The sequence below is a fragment of the Papaver somniferum genome, chromosome 1, assembly GCF_003573695.1.
Source record: "Papaver somniferum cultivar HN1 chromosome 1, ASM357369v1, whole genome shotgun sequence".
NCBI lineage: Eukaryota > Viridiplantae > Streptophyta > Magnoliopsida > Ranunculales > Papaveraceae > Papaver > Papaver somniferum.
The window spans coordinates 242,629,620-242,646,393 of NC_039358.1; the positions used below are offsets into that span (position 1 = coordinate 242,629,620).

Below are 16,774 nucleotides of genomic sequence, written 5' to 3' on the forward strand. Positions count from 1 at the left end.
ATCACAAATATCCACGAGATTTTGTCCGTCCCGGCAATTCACAACCATTATGACGAGGGAACCAGTTGGCAGTTACGTGACACAACTGTGATTATCCAGAAAACTTCTCATCCCCCAACTTTCGAAAATGATTGATGTATCGAGATACCAGCACCGAGCTGGTACCGTGTGAGAGGGGGTGGGGCCCACTCATGCCCCACCCCTATCCCAATGCAGAGAGGGTGACATTGAGACCGTCAGATCCCCTCTCGATGCACATAACGGTGCTGGATCTTGGTAGGGTCAGATAATCACGTAACAACAATACATAAGATGCAATTTAACTATGATAAATGATCAAGTATCTTATCATCAACAGTAGAAGGTTTCAAAGCATATAAATAACTCCAAAAGTACATGAATCCCAACAACAAACACAGTTGTCATCCACCCTGTTTCTAAACTGTCTCTTTGCCGACTGAATCAAATTAACGTGCGCCTCTGAGTTAACCTCACCATCCATTCCCAAAAAATATTTATTAACTTATATAAATAAATAAATCTCCCGCAATTTCCTCAAATAATCGTTTCATTATCATTCCTTCCTTCCAATTTCTTCTTTCTTCTTCGCACAAATCTCTAGACAAACTGCCGATACATTCGATTGATTCAATTTTGCTCGCTCTGATTTCAGTTTCTGGTATGTTTGATTTAGTTCTGTTTTGATGGGATCTGAAGAGGATTTTTGTTGTAATTTTTATTTTGATTTTTTTATTTTGAAATGCAGGTTTTGTGAATTAAGGAGAAGGAGAAGAAAGTGATGGCGAAGGTAGATCAGGAATATGATTATTTATTCAAGATCGTATTGATTGGTGATTCAGGTGTTGGGAAATCTAATATTCTTTCCAGATTTACAAGGAATGAGTTTTGTTTGGAATCTAAATCTACTATTGGTGTTGAATTTGCTACCAGAACTTTGCAGGTAATTCAAATTTCTGTTAATTTCTTTTTAATTCTTTTTTTTTTCTAATTTTATAATTTGGGGGTTTTGATCGTACATTGAATTTCAATTCCTGTCAATTTGTTTAATACCTAATTGATTAAGTTTTTCTTTGTTTTAATTTCAAAATTAGGAGTTTAGATTAGATTAGAGCTTGTTGTATGAACAAATTTGTTGAGCTTGAGATAAAAAAAATTGAGTTGTTCAGTGAATAGGTGGTGATAACAATGTTCTGTATTTAACAATGTTCGAAGAACATTGACATTGACATTGCGTCTTTGTGTCCATGTTTCATTTACATATATTCATGTCTGGGTGATACTTTTCATCTGCTGTTCTTAATTTTGAAATCAGCAAGTTTAAATAGGATTTAGAGTTAAATTACGAGGTCAACTGAGGAAGGATCAAAATTATGTGGAATCAAGCTTTTTCTGTACTTTATTTTGATAGCTTCATTGTGAGGAGGTTCATATACGATTGGGAGGGAGTTTGGCTGAAATTTTGATTTCTATATTCTACATAGAGATAATGTCACCATCTTTTATTTGGTTAGATGAATCATCAACAGATTTCGCCATCTTTTGTTTGGTTAGATGAGGAGAGTTACCAGGGAAAGATATAGATAGACGAGATGATAAAGGTTAAATGATTAAGCATTCTACTATCTTAGAGTTAATGCCCATTTTTTTTTTTTTTATTTTGCTTAATTGGATAGAGTTCTAACTGGATTTTCAACTGCAATTATTTTACTGCTGGTGATTTATATGCAGTACAAGGTTCAGAGCTGACATGGTGTTTGGTTGTGTAATTTGAAACAGGTGGACGGAAAGACAATTAAGGCTCAGATATGGGATACAGCAGGTCAAGAAAGGTATCGAGCAATCACCAGTGCTTACTATAGAGGAGCTGTGGGTGCACTCTTGGTCTATGATACAACAAAAAGGCAAACCTTTGATAATGTGCAAAGGTGGCTCCGTGAACTTAGAGATCACGCTGACTCAAACATTGTAATCCTGCTGGCTGGGAATAAATCAGATTTGAAACATCTCAGGGCAGTAAATGAGGAGGATGCTCAAGTTCTAGCTGAAAAGGAAGGACTCTCATTTCTTGAGACATCTGCACTGGAGGCATTAAACATTGAGAAAGCTTTTCAGACTATTTTGACAGAAATCTATCACATTGTAAGCAAGAAGGCATTAGCAGCACAGGAAGCAGCTGCAACAGCCGGACTCCCTGGCCAAGGTACCACCATTAACGTTGCTGATGCTTCAGGGAACTCAAGCCAGAGAAACTGCTGTTCTAACTAATGAAAGAGGAAATCAGTCTCTTATCAAATGTGAGAAAAACATAGTAAGCGACCATTGGACAGACAATTTTTTCTTCTTCTTCTTTTTTCTTTCTTTTCTCTTGGTTTCTTTAGAAATGGTTGCAAGCGGATACGATGATCCATTTAGTTCTAGGCTGTTTGTGTTTACATTTTTCTTGGTGGTTTGTGTTCAATTTGGTACTGACTGGTTCTACAGAAAAGATGGATACGGAAAATGCCAGTAGATATAGGTGGGTTGAAGAAGAAAGAATATACATTTGTAAGCTGTGCTAGTGACTAGTGTTGTCCTTTGTTTATTTTGTTATGAGTTTTACTCTCCTAACTTTTGTACTAATAAAAAAGAAAAACATTTTTTACACCTCAATTCTTCTTCCAATGGCACCACCGTTCTTTTTAAAACGGACTGCTATGACCAATAATACCAGGGACATTCAGAAAGATCCAGGGGAAAGACTCGCGACTACGTAGAATGTGGATTAACCAGCTTTGCCGAGTTTTTTTTTCCCACCCAGAGGATTCTCCTCTAGCTTCTCTACATGTAACTGCATCATTTATCAAAGTTTGTCTCATTGTTGAGTCGCAGATATCTGGTAACATGCTCATGAAACCTGGGTAACTGACTAGATATTTTTAGATTTTCTTACCGCATAGGATTATAGAAGAGAGTTTGAGAGAGATCATAGTTGTTATTGTTCACATGTAAAGAATCATTTATGTCTTTCACTATTGTATGGTAGTAACCCAGCTGTTTTGGTCTTTGTTACTCATGCTCTTGTTGCATCTGGCTTTCCAGATATGCCAATGCCATGTAATTGTACTGCATGATTCCGCCCGACCCACATATTCCTCATCTCTACTCAAAGCTCCATGCTCTTTGTGCTAAATAGAGACGGGGCATGTTAAACTTTAGCTGCAAAATTACAATCAAGAGAGATGTGAGTTAAATATCCATTGTGCATATGACATAACTCACAGGTCATGTTCATGTTTGGAAATATTGCAGATATTCTTTCACTGAAGAATGTCATGAGCCATTTTGCAGAGAAACATCTTAATCGAGGGGGAGACTTGCAATTTTCAGATAAAAGTCCATTTAGTTGACTTGCTTGTTGTGGTCATGTTTAACTTGTTGTACAGGGATTTTTACAGTGAATTTACAATCTGAGTGAGCTTCCAAATGGTTTCATCTTCTCTGGCCTTTGCCTTTGTAGTGCCCTGACCACAGGATATGAGATTCATCTCCGTATTAAAGAGACTGGTTGCCAGAATTTGGTTCGATGTGACTCTTGTTGTAATCGACTAACATAGAAAAATATTCCAGAAAGAAACTCATGACATGGAAGATTTTGTGTCGAAAATCAGTCATGCATTTGTTAAAATAAAATTACAATCCACCAAGAGATACAATCAACTTACAAAGTAAAACACGGAAGTAAAGAAACAATCAACGGAATGATCTAGAGCTAACTTTAATCGATCAATGCTAAACAGGGTCGCACTTGACCATGTACCTAGTATTGGCCAATCAATAGAACGAACAACAGCTCAATCATCTTATTGGTGAAACAAAATAAAGTTCCACAAGAAATACATAAAACAAATTGATTGATTTCAACCACAGCGTGGATATGGGGGGGATCTTGAGGAAAAATAACAAGTCGCTTCAACACACTGGACTCAAGTCCCCGACCAATAACTATTGCACTTTGTAAAACCACAGCATGTAGTGAACTCCCACAATCCACAGGGTTGCCCGAGAGTCACACATGCATTAACTGAAGATGAAAACAACATAAAATTTATAGCCAACACGATGAAAAAACTCATGATGCTTTTGTTCTTCATGTCTTACTATGAAACTTAATATTTGATGGTTTTTCTTTTTCTCCTTGTATTGGATATGATCTGAGTACCATATTGTGTGGCGAGACTCTTCTTATTTATAGTAGTCCGCCAACACAACTGTTATCTAGCTAACCTTTGATTAATGCGTATGTAGCATTATTAGCATAAATCGAAATGTTTAATTATTAGTTTATTAATCATTTAATCTCATCGATAATTCCATGGATCGTTAACACGTTATTTCATGTTAGAGGGGAGACTTTAGCTCTGATTATCAACTAATACAGTACAAATAATAGCTTTGGAATGGGTTGGATGGGGAACTAAGTTCAGTGGATTTTTATAAAAATAAAAATAAGTGCGTCACGAAATACTAAACCTCACCATTTACCGATTTAACTTCAACAATTCATAATTTGTTGATTTTTAACATGATCTCCAAAGTAATAAATGGTGGTGTTACATATTTCGGAATATTCTCATTTTCTTGTACGTAGATAGCGCTTTGTAAGACTAACATATCCTAAGATGTTGACTTCAAATACGTTATATTTAGTTTTTATAAAATAAAATGATGTCCAAAATTTGAAATAATATAAGAATAAAGGTGGGAGGGGTTATTCCCTCAACAATAATATACTAAAAAATACTCCCTCCGTTTCTTTTCAATAGGTTGGTTTCCTAAAATAGAAGCTTCAAAAAAATAGGTTGGTTTCCTAATTGGGAAAGTCAAATGTTACTTTAGTTTTCTGGGACCACTTTCTCTTAATTTCTTTTGATGACAAGTGTCATGTGGACCATTTCAGTTTACTTCTTTTGCTGACAAGTGGCATGGGACCATTTCACTTCACTTCTTTTATTGACAAGTGTCATGAGGACCACTTTCACTGATTAGTTCTCTTAATTTCCTTAATTTTCTCTAAAAACAAAATCAGCCTATTAATTAGGAACGAAGGGAGTAATAGATAGCAGCTGATTTGTAACTGGAATGTTGTTATAGATAGCTGGATGTATTTTTTCTGCTCCATTCATTCCTTTGATGAGTGAAGCTTCAACTAAGTAATTAGATGACAAAGGACTAGACTTTTTTTTTTTGAAGCATGCAATTTATTAAAGAGAGTCTAAGTTACAGTTTGATGTGGGTATGTGGTACCCACTGAGTCATGGTAAACAATTTGACTGTGAAAAATCGGGATTGTATGGTCCCAAATTTTTGTTGAGAAATTTCTCATTTGACTTCCATCCGCTGCATGGCTGGCTAGGTCATCTGCTGTTTGATTTCCTTCTCTGCAGTTGTGTTGAATAGCAGCCTGCGGGATCTGTTGTATTCTATTTTTTATTTCCTCGATCATCCCTGAGATGTGCTAAGGTGGGGAAGTAGGGGATGTTATGAAGCGCAAAAGATTTCATGAGTCCGTCTCGAATATAACTTTAGGTCATTGCCTTTCAGTTGATGTTCTTGATGCCAAAAGCATTGCCCAAGTTTCTATAGTTAAATCCCTAGAGGTTGAGCTAGTTTCATAACAGTTTGTGCATTGGAGTTCCTGCAAATGAAACATGCACCGACGAATCCCGGATGACCCCTCGCCGCTCCATCTGTGTTAATATTAATCCAGTTAATGTTTGGGGTTGACCATCCTACTGATATTATTGAAATCCTATTATTGCTTCTCAAACGGTTAAGAATCGGCGAATCTCCTGGTATGACTGGAGGTAAGGAATCTTGCGCTGCAGAGTATTCTTGTTATTGTTTTTGAGCCCAAGCTAAGATTTCTTCTGATGTTGTTTGCTTTTGGCGGTATATTAGGTCATTCCTAGCCAACCGTAAGGTCGAAAATAGAAAACAGAAAGAAGAGATGACAGATGTTGGTGTTGATTGTTGTAAAATCTGGTAAATGGTTGTATGAGGCGTTAAAGCCAATGTGGGGGTATGGTTGGAGTTTTATGTGGTTGAGATTTGTGTGAGTAAGGTGTTCCAAGATGTAGTCGCTATTTGGCAGTGAATCAGAAGGTGAATCGTTAATTCATGATCAGTGTTGCATATGGGGAAAATGTCAGAGTTGGTCAAATGGATGTGATGTAGGGGAAAGAAGGTTGGTAAACCTTCATTCATTTTTTTCCACAAGAAAAGTTGAATTTTTGTTGGACATGGTAAGTTCTACAGAAATTTAGTGAGGGGGATGGGGGTATGAGTAGGTTGACCGTGGGTTAGACATTTGTATCTCGATGAAGTAGTGTATTTTCTTGGTTTTGAGTGCGGCCAATTTATTTTGCTTTGGGGGTTATCTTGGAGAAGGTGGATGTTCGTGATATTTGGGCTACATGATTGGGGAGGGTGTTTAATTTTTCCCGGTTCCAATTATTAGAGATTGGATCAATGAGATCAGCTACCTTTCGGATCGGGTAACATTGTGTTGGGTACAAATTTGGGAGTGTGGAATCCAATTGGCTTCTATTGGTGTTGATAATTCATTTCCAATACGAAGAAATATCAAATGTTTCATGGTAGGGACGATTGATTCCAATTGTCTCCATTGAGCGCTGGAGGAAGAAGGTATATTATCAACGCCTTGTATAATTGGTTGATGATCTAGATATTTCTCATTGAAAAGACTTCCACATATGGAGTTAGGTTGTTCATGCAAGTTCCAAATTCTTTTCATGAGAAGAGCCTTGTTATGATCACTGATTTTTCTTATTCCTATCCCTCCTTCAAATATCGGTTTTGTTACTTTATCCCAACTAACAGGATGAAGTTTTTTGACTGACGAATCATGTACCCAGAAAAAATTCCTGGTGATTCGATCTATTTGTTTGTGGACATTGATGGGTAAGTTCTGTTTTTGTATAAGGTGATTTGAGGCGGGGATTAGGTAGGTTTTAATAAAGACGAGTCTTCTGTCTTGATTTAGACATTTTGTCATCCATCCTTTAGCTTTTCGAGCTAATCTTTGAAGGAGCGGCGCGAAGGTGTGATTAGATGCTCTTACTTGTTTGAATTGGACTCCTAGATAGGTTGGAGGTTTTGATGTTGTTGGCATCTCGAAGAATTGTTAAAGGTTACTCACTTTGATCGGATCCAATCTCGGATGATGAATGATTACTGATTTGGAAGTATTGATTACCTATCCCGCCGAAATGCCATGAGAGTGAAGCAGGTTTTTAAGATGGAGGTTACTTGATAGACGCATTTATGTGTCTAATATAGCTCATTTGTATATATTGTTAGTGCTCGATATCGTACTTATTTGGTTATTTTATTTATTTGTAGGTGTTTTTAGAAGAATAAGGTTTTGCGGCGAAATTGGCTGAAAATGCAGCGTTTGGACCTCCGTTAATAGAGTACCGGAAGCACCTCAGAAATACCCCAGAGGAACCCCGAAAAAGTGCGGAAAATGTCCCAGAAAACTCACTATACGGACCCTCGATTTTGGATAAGGGGTAACCTAATTACTAAGGGGTGACCCATTTCCAGGCAGCTGCTAAAGGGACACCGGAGCTGGATATGGGGCATCTCTTCTTCACATTCAAATGAAGTTTTGGCGGGAAAGTGAGTTTGTTAACTGGCAGTTTTTGATCGGAATTTTTGAAGGAGCTATAGTGCGATTAAAGGATGGAAATGTTTGGGCTTACTCTATGGACTTATAGGAAGCTAACAGGGGTGATTTTAAGGGCCAGAAGTGGCTAGATAAGCCGTGAGAACCGATTGGAGATAAAACAGGGAAGAAGAAAAACTTGGACTCTGTTGGGTTTTGTTTGAGTCGAATTTGGATTTCCAGCGTGACTAAGTTGTGGATATACATTCCTATAGGTTCTTCTATATCTAACTAAGAGTATGGGATAAGTTGGAGACCTAAAGAAGACGCGTAAAGAGGGTTCCGTGAAAAAAAAGGAAACCGAGTTATACTCGGATTTTAATCGCCCTGTGTGTGTATAAATAGCATGGGATGGGTTCACAAAAGTTTATCAAGAGTTTGGGGAAGGTTTGGGACGCAGAGGAGCGAAGAAGAAGGATTAACAGCAATTCCCACCTGCTGCTGCCATTAGAGGACCTTGAAGAACACGAAGAACGGACTGCAAAGAGCAGTCTTATTTTCTGCAGCGTCAACAGCAGCAGCGGGGTGTCATTGTTTTAAAGCAGCTCCCTGGTATCGTTTCTTTCTGGACGTATTTGTGGGTCACAGAACCACTGTTTTATAACTTTTGACTCTTTTAATCATATTTTGAGCATCAAATATATATTTTGAGAACATGATTATTATGATTAGCTAAACCCCAACACTGGGATGATGGAGGAAGCCGTTCTTTACGCATAAGTTAATTATATTAATTCTTTTTTTGACTACTTGCACTTTTTATTAATCGATTTATAATTTTTCTTAATTGGTTGTGATATCGTATGATGATGTATGCTTGGTCGTAGTGCTTTTGATGCGTCATGCTAGTGATATACAATAAATATTCTAAAAATCTACCTTGGCAAGAATGAGAGTCCTTATGATTTGAGCTATAATTGTTCCGAATAAATATATGAATTGTGTGAATGATTAATGGTGGAATCCTGTGTCCTAGTGTCTCTTGATCCTGTGACAAATATTGTGTATATATTTTTATTTTTCAAAATCTTTACAAGTCCGAGAAACGAATTCTTATTTACCGCAAAATTAATACTACAACAAAATGGCGCCGCCGACGCGGACTTGTATATAGATTTATTTTTATTTATTTTTAGGTTTTTTTAGGTTTTTTTTTTTACTATTATTTGTTCCTTTTTACGTTTCTTTTTGTGTCTTTGATTTACAGGTTCGAAGTGGATTACTAAGGACTTGGGAACAAAAAGCTTAAAGCTAAGCTAAAAGAGAAGAAAAAAAGACATAATTTTTTTAGGATTTAATTTTTTTTAGGATTTAATTTTTTTTTGTATATAGCTTTTTTATTTATTTTTTTAGAATTTGTAAATAGGCTTTATTTTTCATAATTTTTGTAATTTTTGGACTTTTTATTTGGACTTTACTCTGGACTTTGGACAATTTATTTTAATTTTAAACCCTACGGAAGGGTATCCTTAAATACAAACTGTTTGCAGGGAAGGACGACGATTACGATATCGTCTCGGCCCCTCGGGTTCGTACATGACATAGGAGTCGTGGCCCGAGTCGACTTCAACGGTTCATCCCCCGTCTGGTACGGGAGGTAAGTCCATCGAAACACTCGCGAATCTCCTGTAAGCGAGTTACTGTATTCCTTAAGGTGATTCATTGATTGAGGACGAATTTGGACTGTTTTTAAATTCCTAGTAAAGGGCAAGGCCTGACCAATACAAGATAAGGAAAACAAAACCTAACGCGAACCCAAGCTTAAAATTTGGAATAGAACGAGACCGATAGGGTAACGATATTAATAGGAAACTCGTTCGAAAAATATTGGTTGCTCTTTAAGCACACTCCAAAGTTCATGATGGTTTCTGCGAGTTGAATGCGTGACTGCGCCGCCTTGTGATAGCGGTGAGGCCTTGGGTATCAAAGCTCCACTGAGCTTCCCTCGCCTCAATTCAACTTACTTTGACTCGGATTGATTCCAGAGGGGTTTGCTCAAATTGCAACGAATTCCCTTTCGAAAGATAGAAGCTGGTCTAGAAACAATCTAAGTGGAGCCATCATGCTTTTTGTTTGCTAGAAATCTTTAGGTTTGTTTTGGTGGAGTCGAGTCGGCCTTGTTTGTGGTTGTGTAGAATTCCCTTGCAATTAAGAATGTCGAACTGGTATGATAGAAGCCAATACAATGAGTATCGACCTGAATTTGAATATGGACATCATCAGTTTTATGACCATGGTGGGAATAGTAGTTGGGAACGCCAACCTTTTCAAGGTTATGGTTCATACCATAGTGAGCCCAATTACTATCCACACACGAATTGGTCTTACGAGCAAGAAAATCAGGAATATTATAGTACTAGTCATGCGTTTTTGGAAAATCACTTAAAAACTAGTCCTGATTATGACATTTCTAAACCTGTTCAATCTCTAGAAGAAACCTACCAACAAATTCGAAGGGAGTATAAACGTGCAGTTAGTTCAAGAGAAGAGAGTACACAACGGTCTAAGATATTCAATGAGACTTGTGAACGTATAAGTGTTACGCTCAGTGAAATTCAGGCACGTCTAGAGGAAGAAAATGAACAGTTGGCTAATGCTGCTCGAAATAATCTAAATTTCCAAAATAGGGTTTCTAATTCTACCCTTGATATCAATAGTGAATATTTGCCTAATTTAGACGATGAGGCTAGAATAAAAGACACTACTTATTTAGATAAGGTTCAATCATCTTTGTACTATTATGATGATGAGGATAGTAGTAATGAAGAATCTGAAATATGTAGGCATAGTGATCAGGAATCTATTAATCCAATTGAGCTTTACAATGATAATACTATTTCTATTTCAAATCCAAATAATTTTAATAATTATTCACCTATTCAAAAAGACGAGGATTTGACTAGAGATACCCTCGTTTTAGACGATGTAGTATTTCATGTTTACAAAGCCGATAATGATTTAGAGGAACGAGTTTATTCTGAGAATAATGTTTTAGAGTCTAGCGATTTAGAAACAATAGTCTTAGACGAAGAAGATGAACTCGTAGAGATATTAAATATGAGTGAGGATGCGTCACTTGAGTATAACCTCGAAGAAACAATTGACTATTTTCAGGATTCCAATGATCTAGAAATTAAGGAAATTGTAGCTAGTCTATCTAGAGATACCCAGAAATCTAAGTTTGGGGGTGATTATCATTCTCCTTGTGACATACCTTTAGCTCTTACAGAGATCCCTCATTTTGGACTTGATATCTCTGCCTCGACCATTTTACAAGATTACCTTCATACTCGTTTTCCCGAACCTAATGATGTCCAGGAAGAAGTTCAGTCATTAGAAACCCATCCTCTGGTTGATGTGGTTTGCCCAGGCTATGATCCCTTGATTGACTTTGTTTTCCCACCAAATAGTTTTCTTCCAACTGTTGGAACGTTTATATTCCAAATGTGTCGAATATTAAGTTGTGAGACTAAACCTAAATGCTTTAGGAAATTAGAATCGACACATTTGCTTAAGAGTGACCACTACTCTCATTGTGGTCAATTTTGTAAGTCAAATCTTATTGACTTAGAGGATCCTCAGTTATTTAGGTTATTATTGTGCGCTTCTAAGATCATATTTGAGTTTTTCCAGACTCTAGGACCTAATGATTCGGATCCCACCTATGAAGAAACGCAACCAATGAAAATATTTTATTTAGACCCTTTCTTAGAACCTGAACCTGAACCACAATTAGATATAAATATCTTAATCAGGAAACTAGATAAGGGCATGTTATCCTTGTTCACTTTCTTGGGTTATTGTAGTTTCCTTTGGTCAGCTCTTTTTGGTTTTGAAGACCCACAATTATTTCGACTGTTACTATATGATTCGGGGTGACTAATCTTTCCTAAGTCTGGCTGAAGATATTAAACTTAGCACTTCTTGGGAGGTAACCCAATCTCATGCAACACGGTAATATCTTTCCTTATCTCTTTTGCTTCAAATGGTAACAGTTTCTCCTTGTTCATGCTTTTAATTTCATCTTTAGAACATTGAGGACAATGTTAGATTTAAGTTTGGGGGTATGGGAGAAACTTTTTAGTTGCAGTATGAATAAATAAACTCCAGAGCCTAGAAATTTATGCCTATTGAGGATTGCACTAACTAATCTAAGTGGATAGAAGCATTTTGGTTGTAGGAGTTGAGGAACCAATCTGAATAGATGGAAACATCTAAAGAGTCTATTCATAAAAGCACAGAGATCAGGTGTTAGAAATAACATGATAGTTTCACCATATCTCGTTGAGTCCTTTTCACTTCTATTTTTATTTTATTTTGTTTTTAAACCATGTTTCTCTAAGTGATAGGTGGGGCCCACGATTCAAGTTGTTACCAATGCTAGGATGAATTAGAGTGATTGAGTTACCAAAAAAAAAAAGTTGAAAAAAAAAAGTTGAAAAAGAAAAAGAGATAAAAAAAACAAAAAAAATTGAGACCAGACCATTCGACCAAAAGGAAAATTCAATAAAGTCGACCACTGGTACCCTTGTATATGCCAGTTGTGTTGACCCAGAGTTAGGTGTATATGCCAGTGTGTTGATATTAGTCAGACTAGTATCTCAATCCATTAGGATAGGTTCATTTTGGCGGAGGCCTTCAGACAGATATGGGAAACGCCGTTCACTTAGTAAACATCAAAACCATCTATGTTTTTCTATATCCATCTCTTAATCTTTCCATGTGATTAGTTTGACTCCGAATATGATGTCCATAGTGCGACTATCTGAGTAGAGCTCTGTCACTTTATATGAACTTTAGTATGCTTGAGTGCAAACTCGTGTACATCAATTGTAATTTCGCATCAGGGTACTTCCTCTTGTAGTCAATAAGTATGCCAACCAAGGAGATTCTTTAGTGCCTTCCAAGGTTCGTTGTAGATAGCTAGGGTCTGGAGTATTAAGGTTTTGTGGGTATATCTCTTGTAAGCCCTCCCGAGACTATAACTCGGTCACTAGGGCCACCTAGGGGTTTAAAGGCTTATTGCATACGCTAAATGCAATCGACGATGCCTGCGACAGTGAGTTAGGATTTTATTTTGTAGTTTTGATTTGCTCGGGACTAGCAAATAATAAGTTTGGGGGCATTTGATAGACGCATTTATGTGTCTAATATAGCTCCTTTGTATATATTGTTAGTGCTCGATATCGTACTTATTTGGTTATTTTATTTATTTGTATGTGTTTTTAGAAGAATAAGGTTTTGCGGCGAAATTGGCTGAAAATGCGGCGTTTGGACCTCCGTTGATAGAGTACCGGAAGCACCTCAGAAATACCCCGGAGGAACCCCGAAAAAGTGCGGAAAATGTCCCAGAAAACTCACTATACGGACCCTCGATTTTGGATAAGGGGTAACCTAATTACTAAGGGGTGACCCATTTCCAGGCAGCTGCTAAAGGGACACCGGAGCTGGATATGGGGCATCTCTTCTTCACATTCAAATGAAGTTTTGGCGGGAAAGTGAGTTTGTTAACTGGCAGTTTTTGATCGGAATTTTTGAAGGAGCTATAGTGCGATTAAAGGGCTGGAAATGTTTAGGCTTACTCTATGGACTTATAGGAAGCTAACAGGGGTGATTTTAAGGGACAAAAGTGGCTAGATAAGCCGTGAGAACCGATTGGAGATAAAACAGGGAAGAAGAAAAACTCGGACTCTGTTGGGTTTTCTTTGAGTCGAATTTGGATTTCCAGCGTGACTAAGTTGTGGATATACATTCCTATAGGTTCTTCTATATCTAACTAAGAGTTTGGGATAAGTTGGAGACCTAAAGAAGACGCGTAAAGAGGGTTCCGTGAAAAAAAAGGAAACCGAGTTATACTCGGATTTTAATCGCCCTGTGTGTGTATAAATAGCATGGGATGGGTTCACAAAAGTTTATCAAGAGTTTGGGGAAGGTTTGGGACGCAGAGGAGCGAAGAAGAAGGATTAACAGCAATTCCCACCTGCTACTGCCATTAGAGTACCTTGAAGAACACGAAGAACGGACTTCAAAGAGCAGTCTTATTTTCTGCAGCGTCAACAGCAGCAGAGGGGTGTCGTTGATTTACAGCAGCTCCCTGGTATCGTTTCTTTCTGGACGTATTTGTGGGTCACAGAACCACTGTTTTATAACTTTTGACTCTTTTAATCATATTTTGAGCATCAAATATATATTTTGAGAACATGATTATTATGATTAGCTAAACCCCAACACTGGGATGATGGAGGAAGCCGTTCTTTACGCATAAGATAATTATATTAATTCTTTTTTTGACTACTTGCACTTTTTATTAATCGATTTATAATCTTTCTTAATTGGTTGTGATATCGTATGATGATGTATGCTTGGTCGTAGTGCTTTTGATGCGTCATGCTAGTGATATACAATAAATATTCTAAAAATCTACCTTGGCAAGAATGAGAGTCCTTATGATTTGAGCTATAATTGTTCCGAATAAATATATGAATTGTGTGAATGATTAATGGTGGAATCCCGTGTCATAGTGTCTCTTGATCCTGTGACAAATATTGTGTATATATTTTTATTTTTATAAATCTTTACAAGTCCGAGAAACGAACTCTTATTTACCGCAAAATTAATACTACAACATTACTCTGGGAAGAGGGTTTATAGGTGATTAGTAGGTCATCAACATACATCAGATGACTAATGGGCGATGATTTTTTTGATATGTTAAGTCTTCAAATCAGCTTTTGGTTTTGAAGGTTTCCTAAATTTGTGGACAGGATTTTCTGCACATATTATGAAAATATAGGAGGAAAGCGGGTCTCCTTGTCTGATATCTCTTGTTGGGTTGATGTAACCATGAGGTGTACCATTTATGTTGATCGAGTAAGTAACAGATGTCATGCATATCATGATTTAATCTATAAAAGTGGTAGGAAATCCAAGTCTTGTAAATGCAGTTTTGATGAATCCCCAGTCTAAACAATCGTAGGCTTTCTGGTTGAGAGCTATTTTCGGATCTTTGGTGAGGCTTGAGGTTCTGATATGGTGGAATAGCTCTCCAGCGATTGCTATGTTATCGTGAATCGATCTTTGTGGTACAAAGGCACTTTGAAAGGGGTTTATTAACAAGGGGAGTAGAGGTCTAATTCGATTAACTAGGATTTTTGCAATGATTTTATATGACATTACAGAGCCCTATGGGTCTATACTCTGACGGTTTTGATGGATGATCTACTTTAAGTATCAGTGTTATGTTTGTGTGATTCATGAGAGAATGCATATTAAGATCATCGAAAAAGCTTCGAACCATTGTTATCTATTGAGGGTGAGTTGTTTCCCGGAAAACTTTGAAAAACTTACTTGTATAGCCATCTGGACCAGGACCATTTTCTGAAATTTTGCAGAATATGGCTTGTTTGATTTCCGCTGCAATTACCTCCTTAGTAAGTAGCGCTGATTGTCTAGGAGTTATTCTTTAGTTGATATTTGTGAAAAGATCCTCATCTACCACTGTAGGCGGGGCCGTATATTGTTGAGTGTACTAATCAAGAATGAATTGAACTACGTCCTCCTTCTTATTAACCCAGTTGTTTTGTGAATCCTGCAGTTGTTGTATATTGTTATAGGCCCTACGGATAGTTTGTTTTAATGTGAAAAAAAGTTGTGTTGAGATCGCCTGATTGTAACCATTGAATTTTGGATCTTTACTGCCAGTATGTTACATCATGATCAATTCTAGTTGTTTTTCTAAGCCAACCAAAATTTCAGAAATATCTGTTTTTGTCATTTGCTACGACGAGAACCAAAATTTCGGAATCTCCACATTTTATATACGGAGTTTTGTGCCAAGGGATCTTCCCAACACCATATTACAATATACACATGACAGCACCAACGACGGCTAAGTAAGATGACAAATGACTAGATGGATAGCATTCATTAAGTTTCATTGACACATTAATTCAGGTTGAAAGGGTGGACTTATAGCTCTAATTGTCGCCTACCTAGCATACATGATGCTTTTAATTTTTATCACAATACCAAAGTAAATGAGATGGACATTCCAACCCCAATTATTTATTTTTGTAAGCATGATATTTATTTAAATTACTAGGAAACGATTAAAGAAAGAGTAAAGCAATATCTTATATATGAAATTTATTTTTCTAAGCATGAAATTTATTTAAATTACTAGGAAACGATCAACGAAAGAGGAAATGAAATGTAAGAAAAAATAGCAAGCGACCATGCACAGACAAAAAAAAAAAAAAATCTTCGACCTTTCTTTCTCTTGGTTTCTTAAGAAATGGTTGCAAGCAGATACGATGCTCCATTTAGTCTAGGCTGTTTGTGTTTTACTTTTTCTTGGTGGTTTGTGTTCAAGTTGGTCGACTGGTTCTACAGAAAAGATGGATAAGGAAAATGCCAGAATAATATAAGTGTGGTGAAGACGAAATGGATCGTACGCCAACGAGAAGAGAAGAAAAGGAATATCCATGGATATCTCGGTTGAAGCCAGGGACGGAGCCAAGAGTCCACTTAAATTCATTTTGACCTGGGCTAAAGGCTGTAACCAACCCTAAAAAATTTTCATTTTGATTTTTTTATACTGACGGACGAGAAGGTTATCCGGGCTACAGTCCAGATTAGCCCTCTCACAGGTCCATCCCTGGTTGAAACGCTTATAATTATTCCTAATTTTGTGACGCCTAAGTGTTACAAAAGAATTAGAACGAATTATCCGCTGTTAGTTTATTTTGCTTCTTCAGTTGCACCCACTGGTGCGCCGTCATCTAGCCTAGAATAAGTAGCAGCAGTAGACGAACGAAGTGAGCCAACCCCAGGCTCTAGGCCCCTTAAGTCCTCACAAACCATAAGCCCACCCTTCCTTTCACCTTGTATTTATTATTTAGTCCACCACTTATCTATTCATTATGTAGGTGTAAATATCCACAGATCTAGGTGGAACAATCCTAGGTAATGAGGCATCAACAATAGGTGGAGTGTGAAGCACCAAATCATCTTATACAAGCTCAGCGC

At 37.2% G+C, this 16,774-nt stretch overlaps 1 protein-coding gene across 1 annotated transcript; it reads left to right on the plus strand.

The window, feature by feature from the left end:
- The first annotated feature begins 428 nt into the window (after nt 1-428).
- Nucleotides 429-2,670, plus strand: LOC113322119 (ras-related protein Rab2BV). Its single transcript, XM_026570143.1, has 3 exons — nt 429-679; nt 767-961; nt 1,798-2,670. The coding sequence occupies exons 2-3, from the start codon at nt 800-802 to the stop codon at nt 2,284-2,286; spliced, it is 651 nt and encodes a 216-aa protein (XP_026425928.1). The 5' UTR covers nt 429-679; nt 767-799; the 3' UTR covers nt 2,287-2,670.
- The last annotated feature ends 14,104 nt before the right edge of the window (nt 2,671-16,774 follow it).